Source organism: Pyrus communis, chromosome 17 (genome assembly GCF_041283825.1).
Source record: "Pyrus communis isolate YQ-2024b chromosome 17, ASM4128382v1, whole genome shotgun sequence".
Classification (NCBI taxonomy): Eukaryota; Viridiplantae; Streptophyta; class Magnoliopsida; order Rosales; family Rosaceae; genus Pyrus; species Pyrus communis.
Window position 1 is genome coordinate 323,405 of NC_142581.1, and position 18,816 is coordinate 342,220.

Consider the following 18,816-nt stretch of genomic DNA (forward strand, 5'->3'; position numbering starts at 1 on the left):
ACCAGAGTCTTTCGTTTTGCTTATGCCCCCCTACGCTGCAATCTCTGCGTACATCTCATCTATCGACACGTATAAAGCGCACTGCATTAACTATTTCAGTAATGCTACGTAAACCACATCCATAAATTATGTACGAACTGGCTTCTCTGCCATTTCACTTTCCATATATTTTTATCTTTTATTATTTTATGTGATCACGGTTAAAGTATGTTAATATTTTATATTGATTCTTTTATAAAGATAATAAGACAAAAAATAATAGTAATATAAAATATTGACGTGGCTTAACCGTGACCGTATAAATAGGAGGGGATGAAAGTGTATGGAAAGTGGGAGGGCAGAGAAGACAGGTCCAATTATGTAAGAGATAAACACATTAATTAACATAATCTTATTATTAGGTTATTTTGATAAAAACAAAATTATGTTATATAATAATATAATAAATGTAATTTTTTTTATATGTCAATGACACATAATACTATTCTGACAATGTGTGTGTGTTTTTTTTCGTTCTCGCGTAATGGAAGTCGTTCAAAATTTTAATGGGGCCTATATGTATATAAAAACATGATGGATAAAATTATAGAATAATTGAGTGGACAATATGATTTAGAAGATTAGGCAAATTTAAGAGGGAGAAGATGAAAGGAGAAGGCTTCTGAAATTGGGCAAGAATGTCTTTTAAATACATATCTTATCTTCAACGTGAAGCTCTCATCAGCAAGCTCCCCTCCCCTTATCATTCAAATTAGTTTAAAATAAATCCAAAGAAAACACCAAAACTGGAAGAAGGAAAAAAAAAGAAGTTGAATGGGTCCGTCCAACAGATGCATGCATACACCAAAGTCTTAAAGGCCGTTCATTTTTTTTTTGGCTTGTGAGTGAAGGCGTGTATGTTTTTATCATTGTGTTTGGCAGTTGGAAATAACTAATCATTTCACTTTCGCGTGGGCATTTTCACAATTCGGATGAGGATTTTTTCCGGATCTCCTTTTGTCAGGATATGGAAAATCAATCAATAATATACGACACAGCCTCCTCGAAGCATAACGTGGCAGCAGGCGATGCGATTGAGTGTGCGTGAGACGTGGCAACAAGTCGGCGCTGACTCTTGTAAACTGAGACAGGTGTAGGGCTTAGCCAAGGGCTAGGCAGGAGCACCGCCCTCATCCGCTCATCCTGTGACTGTCTGTCTTCTTGTTTGCTAATCCAATTGCTTTTGCCTTGCCAGTTTCTTTTGCTGCTTTTTATGCACCACGTACCATAATAACGGAATAACCAACCAGCCCGCCTTATTTTCAAATGGGCCGAGGCCCAAAATTTACAATTGTTCTTGTTTGCCAAAGCGCACGTGTTGTCACGTGACACACGATCTCTTCTAATAGGATTTTTTTAAGGCAAAACTGTAAAGGTCTATTACAAAATGTACAAACTTCAACGAGAGCTCTAAATTAAATTCAAGGGATCAACAAACGAAAAGGATCTCAAAATAAAAAAATAAGGCCTCATAATACGCCATATAAGAAACTTTACGCACAAAATCGTTAATAAAATTGACAAGGAGCACTCTTTATATACAAGTAACGTCGACTTCAATAAAAAATTGCAAAAGAAACAAATAGTGACCACTCCAATAGAGACTCTACGCACAAAACCACCAACAAAGCTACCAGTTGCATAAAGATAAACCGGACCAACGCCACTATAAGACATTAACCAGAAAGAAACCCAAAAGAGCAAATTAAGATGGACAAAAGCCGCACTATAATCTAGAAAACCCATGTCACAACAATTCTACCCCGTCTCTTGACAAACCCACACTAAGAGGGAGGATTCGGCGAGAAGGATTGACTTAGTCACCACAAGGGAAATATTATTCACCACAATAGAACAGAAAAATGAAAAGGGGGAGTGGAATGGAGCGGAGGGGAGGATGAAAAGAAGTGCTTCTCCTTCCTCCTCCCCCGACGACGACTTTTTCCCTGCGATGCAATTTTTGGGTATAGCAAAGACATAGAGCAATAAAAGGGATGGTAGAAAACATACTTACGGCATGCACATAATTGTAGCCTACACAAGACATGCACGAAACGAAACCTCTGATTGCTATCCCCAAAATTTGGGGTTTACAGAAGAAACTATTCCAATTGATGAAAATGGGGATCTATACCACCGGACTGTTAAAAAGGTCTCGCGGGCCGCTTCCATCATCTTCTTTACTCTGGTCAGTTTCTCTATCTCCTTGAGAACCTGAATTCACAGATAAGAGAGGAAAAGAATCCAAGGGTTTGTCGATAGTTTTCAAACAATGTCTGCATTTCAAAACTACACTCGTTACCTCCAAAGCCATGTTTTCTGTCGTTACATCACCAAGGTCATCATAACCTAATTTATAAGCTAGTTCTGATCGGACCAAAAAAAAAATGGTTAGAACGGCCGAGGAAACATAATATAGTATATTAAAAACAAGAAAAGATCATGGAGATATACTTTCAACGGAAACGGTTGCATCAGCTGTTTCGTATCCACCTCTCACTTCTTCGTACGAAATACTTAGGTGAGTCAAAACCTGGTTACCATTCATTACAAAAGTCAATCATCCGCACCATACATGGTAGAGTCTATTTACTTTCCATCTAAGGACAACAAAGGAGTAGGTTGTGTACAGTTATTAAGTTTGGGGAGGAAGAGATGACCTCTTGATAAGATGCTGAAGCAGATAGGTTGAGTGCAGGAAGCTGACTTTGATCTTCGATCATGCCCCTGGCCACCAAGTCTACAGGTACATCAATCCATATAGAGATTCCATACCTCAGAAGACCCCTGTACATGTTTCGAATCGGAAGATAGTCAAAATTGCACTACTAACATTAATACATAAATAAATGACATAGGTGGTAGCAATGATATCAGAAATCCTACAGATTAGTTGAACTTTGAACTGCACCATCTCCGGCACAAACCACCAATCGACCCATGGATGACAGTTCCTTCAATACTTCAGTCTGCATCAATATCTCGATTTAGAGCCCCGTCTGAATGGTAGTAATCCAACTTTTATTAAGGTGAGCAAACACCAAATACGTCGCAAACTGTCACCTCGGATTCCCGAAAACCATTTGTCAGCCACCCTAAGCAATTTGGCAGCAGATTCACCTCCTGCAGCTTCCTCAACCAAACTATCACTGGACAAAACAACACAAATTACAATTTTAGCCAAAACAGCTAGAGCAAAGAAACTTATCCTGATATTTAAACGATGTAGCATATACAGGTACCTGTCAAAGTAATAATATCGCAACACATTGGCTAGGAGCTTCCCCAAACTGGTTTTCATGGAGCTCTTCATGCCTTTCCCCCAGAACGATCATCAAAATTCTATCCGTAAGAACGCAACGAAACATCACAGGATTCGAGTTCTGAATGAATTTTAATTTTAAAAAGCACGAAGCAAATTAATGCTTACCCACAAGAAATATGGAAGTTCCTTTCAGCTCAGGGGTTATATCCATTGCCTTGTTCTGAATTAAAACTGAACAGTTACAATCAGCACTTCAACGAGAACAAAATTAAAATTTCAAAATTCATGAAACACAGGCGAAAATATGAACATGGAGCTCACCTTTACTGCAGAAGAGAGGTCAGCTACAGAAACGTTGGCTGCTGAGCCTTCAAATAAACAAAGTGAATTATAACACGATGGCGTGCATGAAAGCATAAATCAGAAATTCATCGAAGAAAAGGTCGAACTTACTGGAATCGCCGCCGTCGAAGGCGGAGCATGAAGCGGCGAGAGGTTTTCGGATGTGGGTGCGAGAGGTAATCGGAATTGAGAAACTGGAAGCCACAACTCGAGAGTGGCGTAAGGGAGTGCGGAATGAGAACTTGGAGCTAGAAGAATGGAGGAGGAAGCTCCTTGTTATCTCCATTTCTACAATTTACAACAACACGGCGGCGGTTCACGGTTTTTCGCTTCCTCCTTGTGTTGGTAACGACTTCTCCAAAAACGGAAGAAAAGGTAGTTGGTTTTCAACGACTAAACGACGGCGTTTCTTTATCCGTGAAAGTCTAAGGTAATATTTAATCTAAGTTGCTGTCGTGGAGTTGAGTATATGGTTAAAGTCACATTTTTATCGTACAAATTTTATACCGAATCATGATTTTTTTTTTTTTTTGTTAATAATAGTTACAGATTATCTCTAAAAAAGTCATCTGATACTTAATATTCATATTCATATTATCAATTTGTTTAATACAAAATGAATAAACAATATCTGATGCCGATCGAATGAATATTTGAATCATTTGAGCTACAAGGCTAACATACGCTTAGTCCATTCTACGAAATCAAGCTTACTATGGTGCTAGTCAAGAATAACAAGTGTAATCTCTATTGGTTCAATGGTCCCTCAACTTTATCTTCATAGAAGCAATAATCTCTCAACTAAAAATTCATTATCATTGATCCCTCAACTCATCAAAACGTGCAGCTATGGTCTCTCAACTAAAAATCCATTATCAATGATCCATCAACTTTAATCCAACTGGAGAAATAGTCATTCAATTTTAATCCAATTAGAGAAATAATCCCTCAACTTTAACTAAATTATAGATATGATCATTCCAACCGAACTCATTTTGACAAAATTTTGAAAAAGTTAACGAAAAGGCCCACAACCACACGTTTTGATGAGTTGAGAGACCAATGGTAATGAATTTTTAGTTGAATAACCATTACTTCTATTTCATTAAAATTGAAGAACTATTACTACAATTTACTCAAAAAATAAAATGTAAACTCAAGACTCGCAAGTATACGCTGGTGGATTTTAATTTACTACCCGTCAGCACACGCAATCTACCTGTTTCCGCAGGCTGAAAGAAGGCAAAAACCTTTCCGGCGGTGGTGATTAACAAAATTCTTCATTTGAAGAAATATATATGATACATCGTAAAGGCACGACTTTGGTAGAGTTTAGTTCTCATCATAAGCAACGACAAAGAGTGAGTAAAAGGTTGAGATGAGAAACTAAACAATACATTCAACAACATATTTACAGACTTGTCTATACCTAAACGAAATAAATGAGACCCGCAACAATCTCACGGAGGAAACCTGAGAAATTCACTGCTTCACCAATCTGTATGATATCAGCTCCCACCTGCACGCACTGAAGATGTTCAAAATAAGAATTATCATTCGGCTATGATTGTGAAGATGACGACGGCCGAGCAGGAATCAAGAGAAAATCTGTAAATTATATGCAAGATGCAACTGACAAATAGGTAGGTTTTTGCCATATGATCACAACCCTAGCGGAACAAAAGATAAATTAGATGGAGAGAAGAATGAAGCACAAACTGTTCCAACATCCACCCCCCGTCATATACATCGCATGCAGAAGCAATTTAGTTCTAACTTCTAAGAAGAAAACATCAACTGGTGAGGAAAAATACTGAAAAACGCACGCTCACCACGGATGGGACTAGAGTGGGAGGCCACTTCAGAAACATTTGATACCGGTTTGAGTTTTGATAGGGAAATTGGCGTTAATGGAGGTGAAGCAACTTCTTCAGCCTTGCCTGGAACTTGGGGAGACTCCAAATGTCTTGCTACATGCACTGCCATTGCTCTTTGACTGCCCGAAGGTATGGAGAAGCTTCGGGCAACTATCAATGGTGGAGCTGGAAGTGGAGATGCCGCATTTGATGCCACCGAAGGGTTTTTATTAGGCATGCTATGTTCTTGATTTCTTAAGACCAGTGGAGCAGAGTGACCAACAAATCCTGAGGACTTTGTTGGTTTGGCAGCTGATGAATTACCGGGGGGTCTAGGAAGTTCATGAAGCTCGCTTATCTTGGGTGAAGAAACAAGGGGAGGTGACGGACATGGGGATACCTTTGGAGATGAAGGTTGGGGATTTGGTAAACGAGACAGCATGCCGGGAACTAGTTGCGGTGGTTCAGTTGATGCAATAGGACCACTATCATATAATAAAGGCTTTGATGATGACGATTTACTAGGTATTGGGCCGGAGAAAGCGTCTCTCTTAGTCTTATTTACATCCGATGCATTCAACGTATCAAGCTGTGGAAGTGCGCGTCCCTCCAGTGGAGGAGGTAGTTGGATGGAGGTACCATTGACATTGCTCTCTTTTTGTACCAGCGGAGTTTTTGAGAAATTTGGTCTCGGCAGATTATCCTCACCAGGATCTTTCTCTTCCAATGGGGAAGAATGCCATAAGTTTGGATTGCGTCTACCTGGCCTTGTTTCTGGAACCGCGCTGCTTGTTCTTGAAGAACTCAAACCTTTTGGATCAATAGGTGTGGGCAGTACATACGTATTAGACTTCCGTGGTGTTGATGCTTGCAATTGTCTAGCTTTCTCAGCAGGATCAAACTTCTTCCCCGGAAAAATTGGGGCCGAGTGGCTGCCGATTCTTGGTTCTCTACTTGGGGCCCTCATATCCCATTGGTTCCTATCTAGATTCATCTACAAGGAAAAAGAATTATGAATACAATATTTGGAGTTCAAGGGCAAACAATTGTGTCTTCAAAGTTTGGCTTCAAATCTACCATTCAAAGGGCAATGAAATCTTACATCTGCATGTTCCAATCTTGTAGCTTTAGGAGACAAAGGTCCCACTTCATCAACCTGAGAAATGAGCGGTTAGATCATAAGAACAAACAAAATATGTCAAAGAAATCCATAATGACAAAAGTTCACACCGTGAGCACTATGTTGAACAACAATTGAAACCACCAACAGTACTGGCACTTGTACCAATATCAGCACATCTAAAATTTGAAAATTATAATCTTTTAAGAAAAACTAACACATAATGTTTATGAAGTTAAATGTCACTGATACCGAAAAAGGAAATTCAAAATCCAATAGATAGATTATAATATAATCTTGGAGAGGTTTACCACCACATAATAAACAGAGAATATAGTGCCTTAAACAAACAACACAAATTCCTAATTACATTAGACCTCACCTCCATTGAATTCCTTGATGCAGAGGTGACATCAATCCCCTGCTTGCTTGACCTATAGTTAAAACTCAATTCTCCATCTTCAGTAGGATCATACCTATTTTCACCATTATCCTCAACATCATCCCCACCATCATCCCCACCATCGTCTTCAAGTCCACTGAATTGGTATTCAATATGATGCTCCTCAGTAACCAATCTAACGTGTGGTTCAACAGCCTCAAGTGATTTAAGTCCTTTCCGAAAGAAATTCAACTGATTCAAAGAAGAAGAATGCTAACTTTGAGTCAGCCTAATAGAAGAACGAGACTTTTGAAGTTTTTATGATTGGTTGGAGATATAAAGAAAACCTGGGCAGCATGGTGACGAGCTGCCTGTGTTAGAAGACTTCGAGCCTGTCCTTGCTTCAGAGACTTCAATCGGAAGACACACAATGTAGCCTCCTCATCATATTCATCATGAGCTACTTGCAATTGCTGCAAAGTAAAACTGTCACCTTTTCCACGTTTTGACCTCCCTTTTTCTTTCTGTTGCGCCACCATGTAGTCATACACTTCTCTGAAGATTATACACCAAACCAAATTCAGAAGAAATTTACTTCTATTAAGTAAAAAGGTCAAAAGAGAACTGAATAGACCTTTTTTCGTCGCATTGTCGCTTCATTTCCTGCATAAGATAACAAGAAAGGAAATTCAGTAATACAAACCAAGGGAACAGATATGAATATATACAGCCGCTGTGTCCAGGTGATACCAAAGGAAACGGATCCTCGACAAATCCCTCAGGTGCAAAAAGGTAGGGTATCCTTCACTGAATATTAAATTTAACGTCTCCAGAACACCATGACAGGTTGGATTTTACAAAAACCAATTACCAAGACTGCACCTAGCCCATGGCATATTATGCCCACTGCTGTTTTGGGCATGCCTAGCATTCTACTTTGGGCAGGTGTGAATGTACCAGGCACTTAAATTCCTTCTGATTTGTGACACAGCTAGAGTACTTAATAATCAATTACAGCAGAAATCTCTTGGGTAGAAACATATAGCTGCAGGCAATTGAGGGTTTATTGAGAAAACCTCTAGTACCAAATAAAATAAGAGAATACACGAGCTAACCTCAACTGTCCGAAGTTCATTGAGAAGAGACTCCGATGGGTTTGTAATTGTCAAAAATATATGAGAGCGCTGAAGTAAAGGAAAAAATAGTTAACACCAAGTTAAGGTGAAGCTATTTCAGTTAGAGGAAAGAAAAGCATTAGAAAGATAGCATGATGTGCACAAAACAACAGGAAGAACTGACATAGCTATCAACAAGTTTTTGAAGTTCATACTGCAACCTCCCCAGCATCAGAAATACTCTACCTGCATGCCAATTAAGTACCAGGCATATGTATCATAAAATCCTCAATACTCACAAAAAGAAGAAAAAAAATCCTCATAATTCAATTCACGTATATAATGCAAATGTTATGATTAGCTCAAAGATTAAAAATCCCCATAACTCAAATTCATGGATATAATACAGATGTTATGTTCATCTCCAAATATCCTTAACCATGGGTGAGAAAATGAAGCTTGAAGGTTTGCCCACCTTCATCCCACAAAAAAAAAAAAGGGTCATATACTTTGATGGACTTACCACTCTCTTCATCATCATGCAATGCAGTTTTTTCCAGCAGACAAGTACCCATTTCACGCAGTGACTCCGAGAATTCTGAAAGTGCAGATTAGGTCAAATGGCAGAAATCCATGGCGTTGAGTTGTTATCTTGAATATAAATCTCATAGAATTAACATTGGGATTTCCAATAAGTCCATATGCTTTGTAGACACACTCAATAATTCAGAATTAGCCATATTTGTTGTCATATCCCCAAATAATACCCAACCTTTTATAATAAGCATTTGAACTCACAGTCAAGCTCACCCTATTAGTCAGTCCTTGTAGGATTTAAGCACAACTTTTCTGCTTATCAACTTTCATGAGGGAGTTATAATATGTCAAAAGTGTCTTAAGAGTGGATAGGTGCGTCATATCATATACGAGATATAAACACCATTCTCTACATTTTGGTGAAGTCGACAAATTTGGGCATATTCCTTTATCGAAATAGTACAATATGTAACCATCAAATTAAAAACTAAGGGACAAATGACAGTAAGCAGAGTATTCACCATATGCGCTGTTTGCTGTAGCGGCTGCTGCAGAGAGTAAGCTATCATAGCAAGTTCTCATATCATGCATGTCCTGCAAAATGCACAAACTCTCACCAACTAAATATTCCCGTAATTAACACTACTATTTGCAAACTACAACACAATTAGAAAAGCTTTCCTCGCTAATTAAGTGTGAAATATATAGTTTCCCGATCCATTAATCCTCCATAATCATATCCGCCGCGCAAACTAGTTACAATTCACAGTCCAATCAATCATTCACTCACTGAGGCGAAGATCCAGTAATTTTCAAGAGCAATTACAAAGCTTAAATCATTGATCTAACAACTCCGGAGTAAATATTATATGAAAATTTTCCTCAATCAAGCAGAAAAAAGTCCTCCGAATTCGTTTATTTAGCCGGAGAAAGACTATTCAGCTTCTTTAGAAGGTCCTAACGCAAATTATACATAATAAGCAAGCACACAAACTCGAAATAAATAATAAAAAAATTAAAAAAAAAAAAAAAAAAAAAAAAACTGTACCTGAGCAGCCTGAGCGAGCTCATCGACCTGAGCCAAAGGTTGAATGTCTCTCTTTTCTTTGGCATCATTTTTGTGCAGTTCGAATCTCCGAAACATGCCGAGCGAGGTCTTCATATTGTCTGAAAAACCCTAACGCAATCACTGGGACGACGACTCAGAGCGACTCGCAGCGTGAAAACTGAAATCCCTGGAAATTCAAAGACGCTCGACTCCAAATCTACGAAACGACGACTGCAATTAACTCTGCAGCTTCAAACGACATTCGAGAAGCAGAAAGACGAAGAAGATGAAGGAGCTACGCTCGGTGGATCATCTAAAACGACTTGTAGCAGATAAAGAAGGAGAGAGAAACTGAGAAATTAAAAATAAAAAAAAATTGGAAAACAAGGAGAAAATGAACAAAGGGAAAAAACGGGATCATTCTCACGTCATTTACTAGAGGGAAACAGCGCGCGCTGACAAAGAGACACGTATCAAAGCAGGGCAATTTGGTAATCAAGCAATGGGACGGTGGTGGGAGGTAAGAATCCAGTGCGCGTCTGTCTACGGGAGATGGTCTAACTTCTGACGTGGAGACAAAAGAGTGGCGGGTGAAAGTGACATGCGGGGGTTTAGTTGTAGCGGATGATAGTCAAAGTCAGATATTGCTGACGAGAAAGAAGCGGTTCTAGAACGAAAGCTATCTTACTTTGACCGCGCCGGTGGGTGGGTCACATCCGCACCTCCACTGATCCCGAATTACCCTTTTTGCCCCTCAATTTGGTTGTAATCCCTTGCAAGACAAGGTGAATGAGCGGGGAATACACTTCAATCACTGTTCACTTTGTATTTGTCACTTTACTCATAGGTAAGTTGGAGCTAATTTGGAATTGCGTTGTTTTTTTCAATACTGTTTTTGTTGTAGGTTAAGATTAATCAGCTGTAAAATAAAGAGGTTGAGTGGTTAATGAAATGTATTTTTGAAAGTGTTGTGAGCATAAAAAACAGTGTAAAAGCATTTAGTAAAAATTAATGTAAAAGTGATATAATTGTATATAATGACAAAATGAACATGATAGTGTGGGCGATGACGACAACAACTGGTGGTGGTCGTGGCGCGATTGTGGTGCGATGGTGGTGGCAACAATGGTGGTGGTAATGACACTAGTGGTCTAAGAGATTAGGGCTTGTAGTGATAGGTAATGGTGGTCACTTTGTTCTCTAGGGATAAAATGCGTCTAGAAGTATAAATAATTTAATTTCTTAAAATTAATAAGCATATTACAAGAATTAAAAATATTCATTAAAGCCTTAACTATGTTTTTTTAGTAAGAACAATTTTTAAAAGCAGTCTGCTGTATGGAGGCCATTACTTTTTAAATAAGTAGGATATTTTATTTTTATCAAACACTTTTACTGCTTAATCTTAAGTGAACCTACTATTGGGGAAAAAAAAAGTAATACCAACTGAGCCTTAGAAGGGTTTTTTTATCTATTTGGAATAATGTCACATTGTATTTTATTAAACTTAAGTATATTAATTTTATTTGTGTGCTTAAAAATGAGACATATTAACTTTATCGTCCACTTATATTATCATTGTTTTTGTAACTCCACCTCAAATAGTAAACTAAAGACTATAGTAAGTGTGGAGTTTCATTTGTAATTACAACCACATCTTAAATGTCAACATTGATAAGCAATTTATTATATATATCATGTTACGTGATGAAAGAGATATTAATAATTGTCAGTTATACTCAATAATTTTCTCGGGGTCCAATCTTAAAACTGGTGCGCGCTTGGGCTACGTCACTTTTTTTTAACACACAGTAGACATTTGATTAAATTCGAATAAAAACGTTTACATTAGAGACAGCATTATAGTTAGAAGAAAGGCCAATTACTTATGGGCATCCGCCACAAATTGGGACTCGTGGGAATAATCGAAGTGAGTCTATGTAGCTATGACCGAGAATGCGGATGATATTGACAAATAGATATTAGAGAATATACAATGTAGTTATTCAAACATTAATTAAGATTAGTTGAACATAACTAATATTAAAATAATATAATGATTGTGGGAATACTTTGAAAACTTTGTTAGCCATATATTCCTGTAGGCCTGATGATGCTTTGGTGCACATGACATATGGTCGCACAAGTCATTCTTTTCTATTTTTTAATCTATAAAGACGGTTTATACTTTTAAAACTGTCCTGCCAATTTGCCAATTTGCCAATTTGGCTTGGACATTTCAGATGGCCTCGCATTGATTAACAAATTATATTATCCTCCATTCAAAAGGGAGACCAAGAACGCAATCATTGAAAAAGGTTTTTGAAATGGATGAAACTTCACGGGTAAATTTTAGTAACATGCGTACTATAATATTTGAGAAAAGGAAATGCTAAGGGAACTGTGAGCGTTTTAGCTCACTTGCCATAATTATAGTGTAGTTTATTATACACCTCATCGTCTATTACGTGTTTTTTCAATTAACTATAATTAATATTTTTAAATTATAAAATGAATATTTAATATAAAAGTTAACCATAATTAAGTGAAATGATAAGTTGGCAAATGACGAGGTGTATGGTGAGCATATATTATCGCTTATGGTGGTGAGTAAAAATGCACTCAAGGAGACTCTCTCAAAAGTGGGACTTTCCATGAACTTTTTGCTATCTTATTTTTTGGCACAATATTTTATAATGTTGCAAAAAAATTAACATTAAACCGTGAAGTGACGGAAACTCCCACTTTGAGAGAGTTTCATTAGCATTTCACATAGCCCGCGTATACATACACTTTCCATCTTAAGGAAGTGCTTTATGGCTTTTAGCATATGTGAGAAAGGGAGATGATTCTCACACCTTTTTTGAGTTTTTTATATATATATATATTTTAAATATTATGATCATCGGATTAAATAAATAAAAAAAAAAAAAAAAAAGAACATGATTAATAAACTTTGTGAGAAACAGAAAATTATGTGTATTTATCATTTTTCATGTAATAAAAATGGAGAACTTGAAAAATGAAAGTATAGCCGCGATTTTGAAGACACAAATGGTCTTTCTTTAGAGGGAAATACATCATTGTCCTACTGCTCCACATTAGCTAGCCTTTTGAATTTATAGGAGCATTGAGTGGGAAATGAAGGAAATGAAAGCGAAGATATTAATTATGGTGGTTTGAATAAAGACTTTGATGGGTCAAAATTCAAAAAGGTGTGTTATGTTTCTTGAAGCCTCAGGCTCAGGGAACATAGAATAACCGTTTTTAAACGAAGCGAGCCGCCTTTGGAAGCGCAGCCTGAGATCCCTGTGAAACGTTATTTTCCTTACAAGTTAGGAGTCTAGGACACAAAGCTTTCGACTGGTCGGTGCAAGTTAACCCTCCTTCAGGGCAAACAAGCTCAACGTACAGGTCCCATGCATGTAGGTTTTTGTGGTTTAACTCAAAAACCGTATGTGTGTATGTGTGTGCGTGTGTGTGTAGGAAATCTTTAAAAGAAGGGAACCCCATTTTAAAAATGGGGATCCCTTGTGGGATCCACACTACATCGAATACAATTTGAACCGTCTATTTTTTAAGTTGCAGTTCATAGATCATCCTTACAAAATATTAGTCAAATCGAAAATGTTTAAGACATCTAATTGGGTTTAAAGAAATTAACAAATATTTTGTTATATAAGAAACAATGAAATTTTATCTTAATAATTAACTAGGCAAATGGTTTCGGATTAAATTGAATTTTTGCGAGGATGATTTATGGATCGAGACTTACAAAATAGACGGTTTTGATAGTTGAAGTTCGATGTGGAGTGGGCCCCACATCTAATCCCTTTTTTTTTCAAAAAATTGGAATTCCTCTGGATAAAGAACCTGTATATATATAAGAAGATCAATGTTTGGGGTTGATCCATCATACATGCATACCTGATTGCGGGTATACATGTTTTGGGGCCGGGAAGAGGTCTCGATCGAGAAAAGGAGGGAGCTGAATAGAGGACATAATTGAAGAAAGCCTTGTTTATGTGTTCTATTGAAGACTATAACCCATATACAGACATGCATGGATGGATCATCAATTAACGATACGGTACTCATTCATGTTGCATGCATAGTTTTTATAGATGAAATTACTCAATCGTTAAAGTTAGATAATATAGTACGTATATGCCCACGCATGTAATTGGGGATTCAAAGTACGAATGAATCAATTTTCAGCAGCAACCATCTTTTAGGGACTTTGTGATGGTGAGATTGGATTGTTGTGGTGGTGCCAGTTGAAGACGTTTAAGTAGGACTTAATTCTTTTCTATTGGTGTGGGATTAATAGCACGAATCTTATTCTCAAGCTCCCCTGAGAGGTTGCATTATTTTAACTCTTGAAGTACATAGAAAGCATGACATTGTGCTGGCTTCTATTCTCGCCATTGTTAAGTTGTGGTTTTGCTCTATTGAGAATGAATCCCACAATAATAAGAGAAGGAGTTTTGTGTATGTTTATAAGTAATTCGACTACTCCTCATATTGTCAATTAGTAGTGGAACCGCAACTTCTTTATGCTCTCTGGTGGTTTCAAGCCTACTGTTGAGAATCCAAATATTCATAAATGGAACTTGAACCATGTTAGATGATTGTTGTTGATTTCTCTTGCACTTACGTTGATTGTGGGTTTTTTTGTTTTTTTGTTTTCTTTTTTTTTTGCCCCTGAGCTATTTCTTTTTGTTGTTTTTCGGCTTCTTGTATTAGGCTTAGGCCCTTCATCCTTTTCTGCATACTCGTTTATTCTTTTTGAAAAAAAAAGTTTTGTGCTTTCTTCCCTTCCCCAACACCCTTCTTTAATTAGGTGATAATCAAATTAGCACTCATTAATTATATATAGCATAATAATTATCGATCGTATATATGATCGAAGAAGACAGAATCTCGTTCATTTTTTAAAGGATAAGCCAAAAAGACATAAGCTAGTTTCCACAAATCGAAGCATTAAGTTATCAATTGTATAGAAAAAGAAGGGTTCATGTGCACTAGTGTAGCGTGGGTGCTCTCTGCCACCACTAACATATTTATGATTATTTTATTTTTACGTGCCATGATTTTATTTTATTTTTTCCTTAAAAAAAAGAAGTTAATTGACGCTGAGCTGTGATTATTTATTTTTTTTGGGGCTCGAAGAAGGTTAGTTAGGACTTTCATCCTTCTTGTGCCACGATCAATTAGATTCATAACTTATAAAGTATCGAATTCAGGACCTTCTGTTTTTTCTTTAAAGAGTTGTCGTTCACATTTTTTCACTGGATCACTTGTCGTAGTTGTGCCATGATTCGATTTAGATAATAAAATTAAGGAACCTCTTTCGTTTCATTCATGCCCAAAACTAAAAGGGCCAAGACTTAAACCTCCATCCATTTTTTTTGTCAGGCAGTTGGTTTGGCTATCAAATTAGATTTGGATAGATAGATGTACCCAACAATTCAATTGGGTTATCTTTTTGGCTCGGAAATCATTTGCCCGTTTCGATAAGAAAAGAGAGACAACTCCTGATTTACATAGAAACAAATCATATGCCATCTTTGCATTGCACATCTTTTTCCTCTGGCTGTGATAGGATGATTATAATAGTATATTTGGTGAATTTAATCAGTTAAACCAGTATATACTACAAGAAAAAAGCTGACAATGATAGCATATAAGTCTTTTATCCACCCTATTACATCGCTAATTAACGTTAGTGATTAAAGTTTACTTGAAGATAAACTTCAGACAGAATATTACTGAATCTTCAGAATTCCATTTTGGGTTTTCTTATCTAATGCTCGTACTCATAATTAAGCCTTACAAAATTGAAGGGTACAATAATATGAATGTCTCTTTATTTGCCTCTTGGTGTTGGTGGCCATTCTTATTTAATTTGTTGCGCAAGATAGTTGGATTACATGATGGATTACACGGAATTAAGGAAGCTTAATCAAAGCTATCTTAATTAGTACTACTGATCTTAAACAGAACAAGATTAATGTGATCAATATATAATAGCTTAGCTAAATATTAATCCGCATGCTAACACTGTGTTCCTCCTGATCATCGTCTAGCTCGCCATTGTCATTGGAAGTGAGCTCATGAGTGATATCACTCGAGCATGATGGGGAAGAAAATGTTGTAAGATTAGGATCCGAACGTCGTGAACGATGGTCAGCTGCGGAGATATATTCCTCCATTAATCTCCGATTCCTCTTGCACTTTGATAAGCGTTGAGAAACGACCCCCATATCATCTGATGTTCTTTGAGTAGGCCTTCTCTTTTTCTGAAATATGCGAAACAGCACCCAGTTTCCCACTCCCGCTTTGAAAGCCTGGGTTGGATTCGCTTGAGAAGCCACGAGGCGGTATTCATGCATGAGCCATCGAGTTTGAGTGGTAGTACTAGTACTTTCATGGTGGTGGTTGTGGCAACCGCCGCGCTTCCTTTCACAGAAACCCAACGTCTTCCGGATCCCAACGGCTTCATTGGATTTAGAATTAGCAACAATTTGCTTCTTTTTGCCAATAGGTTTCCAGTACCCACAACCAGCAGCTCTCTTGCCAACATACTTATTCATATTTTCATTGTAAAAGAAATACCTTGTTTCCCTAACATCACCTGCACAACCCGATAATGATGAATCAATTAGCTAGCTAGCCTTGCTTTATAATTTGAATAAGACTCTAGTAATAAAAGAAAAGTGATTTCCGCACACTCCTAATGATTTATGCACACTCATGATCATTTTTGTCATTTGAACATGAATAAATTAGAGTAGTGTCAAAGAAATATACATGCATGAAGTCTAACCGACAGAAAAAATGAGAGTGCAAAAATCACTTATCTTGTTAAAACAAGATAGAGTAATAAAAAAACATGAACAAACTAACCTGGCAAGCCCGAGGGATGAGTTTGGAAGACATCAAACTCTGGAATGATGGAAGCAGGCAATGGGGCAGCATGAAGCTTCCTCATCAAGTAGTGAATCACCAGCTCTTCACCCGTGGGACGAAACCGGCACCCAACCGGCATCTTCACTCCTCCATATATTACATAATTTTCTTTAATATTCTCCATTATTTCTATATATCTATATATTTTTTATGGATTAATTAATCAAATATGTGATGAATATATGATCTAGGTTTAGCTTAATAATTAATTGAAGCAGAAGCAAGCAACTCATATATTAGTTGTGTAGGAGAGCAGGAGGCAGCTGGCAATCCTGGTGTTGTGTGCCTTCTTGCAGTTGCCGATTTGGAGAGTGGGGAAATCAACACACACAGATATATATAGACAAACAGGGAGGTATCGTTTAAAAAAATTGATCTAGAGAGGGATGCAGTAGTGCCAGGAAACTCTCGACTCGTATTCTGACTCGGAAAGCTCTTCTCCTTCCTTGACTCGGCAAATGGAAATACTGTAATGGGGTAGGAATCGGTTGCTGCTTTATTTTAACGGGTCTTTGATTCGTGTTCACAACTGATCGCAACCGTGTGAGGACTAATTAGTTAGGTTTTGGTCAATAAGCAATTAAGCATGCTTTTCTTCTGTATTAGTAAAAGCACTGGGAGTTGAGCCCCCATGTGTGGCACGTCGTGTGCTCTTAATTATTTTTTTAATCTCTCGTTTGTTCTTCTGGTCCTTAGTCGCCTTGTTGTGGGTACAGAAATCTCTTGTTCTAACTTGTGTGTCCTTACTCCCCTTAGCATTTCTCGTTTATTTAGACACACACACACACACACTGTATATTTGGCAGAGATTGATTAACCTTAATTTCTTCATGATTGCTTGCAAAGTACGTTTTCAGTAATTATTGATTTAAAGAAATTGTATATTTTACAAGATTTGACAGCATTATAATTTATACATACACATTGTTTATATCGAGATATAAATTGCGAATAATGTTATTCAGCTATTCATGCACTTATTTTTACTTTTAACACATTTTTATTATTTTTTTGTCATCAATCTTCATCAACTCATTCGATCAGGCTGCGAGCCAAAAATTGAGAAATATGTGCGAGAAATAAAAATAGGATGTAGATAGCATTACCCTAAATTATAATTGGTTTAGATTTTGATAGTTTTGTTTGAACCAACATCTCTTTACTCGCTTGACCTTAAGCCACGAGTTGGCACGCCCCCAACAAAAAACAAGAAGTACAAACAGATCTCAAAATCCTTGGCTTTTGGCCGGGATGAGGGACTAGGATTCTCTCCCATCCTCTTTCTATTCCCTTTCATCCCCTCCTCTCACATTCTCTTAATTTGTCTTTCTCTTGCTATAAAAAATTAATATAAGATGTTGACGTGGCTTAACCATGACTGTTCAAATAGGAGGGGATGGAAGGAGAGGGAAAAAAGGAGGGGAGAGAATCTTTTTCCCATTTTGAGACCAGCAACAACTCTTAATGTTGTATTCCAGTTAACTCTTCATTTTCTCCTCAATCAAAACAAGAGTTTCTCTCATTTTCTAAGGTATTCTAAAATAATATTCAGACATGATCTCTTAACAAATAACTTTCATGTCAGTTTTGCATATACAAATGACTTTGGCTTAGTCTAGGTCAAAAGTAACGCTAGAGAGCAAATTTTTAAATCAAATTTTGTAAACTAAGAGATATGAACGTGGATGATTGAATTATTGTTTAATTATTTAATTAAAATATTTATTTTTTATTGATGATATATTATTTAGTTTATAAATTTAATATAAAAAATTCCTCACATCTAGCATTATCTCTAGGGTCAAATCAACCATGCTGATAACGAAGACGGATAGAAAGCTAAGAAATGGCATTGAAGTTGAAACTTTGAAGAACACCAACACCATACATATATCTAGGGAGTTGGGAGATGTGTGTTTGAAACACATGTGTAGTTGAAGAAAACAACGTATTCAATATGCTCCACCTTGTAGTGTGGTCTTGTCTTGAATTGACATCGTGCTGCTGTGAGATCCGTTATCATGCGGAGATGCACATTAATTAGGGGAAGGGATCTGGATCCCTTTCTCCTAATCTACTAGATCAATAAATGTGGTCCGTTGAAATTTAATCTAACGGTTACAAATAGAAATTTATTTTC

The 18,816-nt window shown here is 37.1% G+C and overlaps 3 protein-coding genes across 4 annotated transcripts; all 3 read right to left on the bottom strand.

The window, feature by feature from the left end:
* Positions 1-2,031: 2,031 nt before the first annotated feature.
* Positions 2,032-4,052, bottom strand: LOC137708876 (putative inactive shikimate kinase like 1, chloroplastic). Its single transcript, XM_068448037.2, is given in 11 exon segments — positions 2,032-2,253; positions 2,342-2,406; positions 2,494-2,572; positions 2,700-2,826; positions 2,926-3,008; positions 3,103-3,121; positions 3,123-3,188; positions 3,282-3,354; positions 3,470-3,524; positions 3,626-3,672; positions 3,758-4,052. Coding segments are annotated over 11 exon segments (933 nt in total). The 5' UTR covers positions 3,933-4,052; the 3' UTR covers positions 2,032-2,109.
* Positions 4,053-4,907: 855 nt separating this feature from the next.
* Positions 4,908-10,134, bottom strand: LOC137707572 (uncharacterized protein At2g33490). Of its 2 annotated transcripts, none has more exons than XM_068446471.2 (11): positions 9,705-10,134; positions 9,178-9,250; positions 8,643-8,717; positions 8,304-8,365; positions 8,120-8,188; positions 7,639-7,667; positions 7,352-7,559; positions 7,005-7,256; positions 6,605-6,658; positions 5,479-6,496; positions 4,908-5,165 (listed from the first exon to the last, which is right to left on the bottom strand). In XM_068446471.2, exons 1-11 carry the CDS (start codon positions 9,816-9,818, stop codon positions 5,155-5,157), a joined length of 1,965 nt encoding a protein of 654 aa, XP_068302572.2. In that variant the 5' UTR covers positions 9,819-10,134; the 3' UTR covers positions 4,908-5,154. The 2 variants fall into 2 exon arrangements, with proteins under 2 accessions (XP_068302572.2, XP_068302571.2); XM_068446470.2 differs by having other exon boundaries at positions 4,908-5,174.
* Positions 10,135-15,552: 5,418 nt separating this feature from the next.
* LOC137749218 (NAC domain-containing protein 83) lies at positions 15,553-17,215 on the bottom strand. The gene is made up of 2 exons (XM_068489329.2): positions 16,614-17,215; positions 15,553-16,341 (listed from the first exon to the last, which is right to left on the bottom strand). Exons 1-2 carry the CDS (start codon positions 16,798-16,800, stop codon positions 15,743-15,745), a joined length of 786 nt encoding a protein of 261 aa, XP_068345430.2. The 5' UTR covers positions 16,801-17,215; the 3' UTR covers positions 15,553-15,742.
* Positions 17,216-18,816: the final 1,601 nt, after the last annotated feature.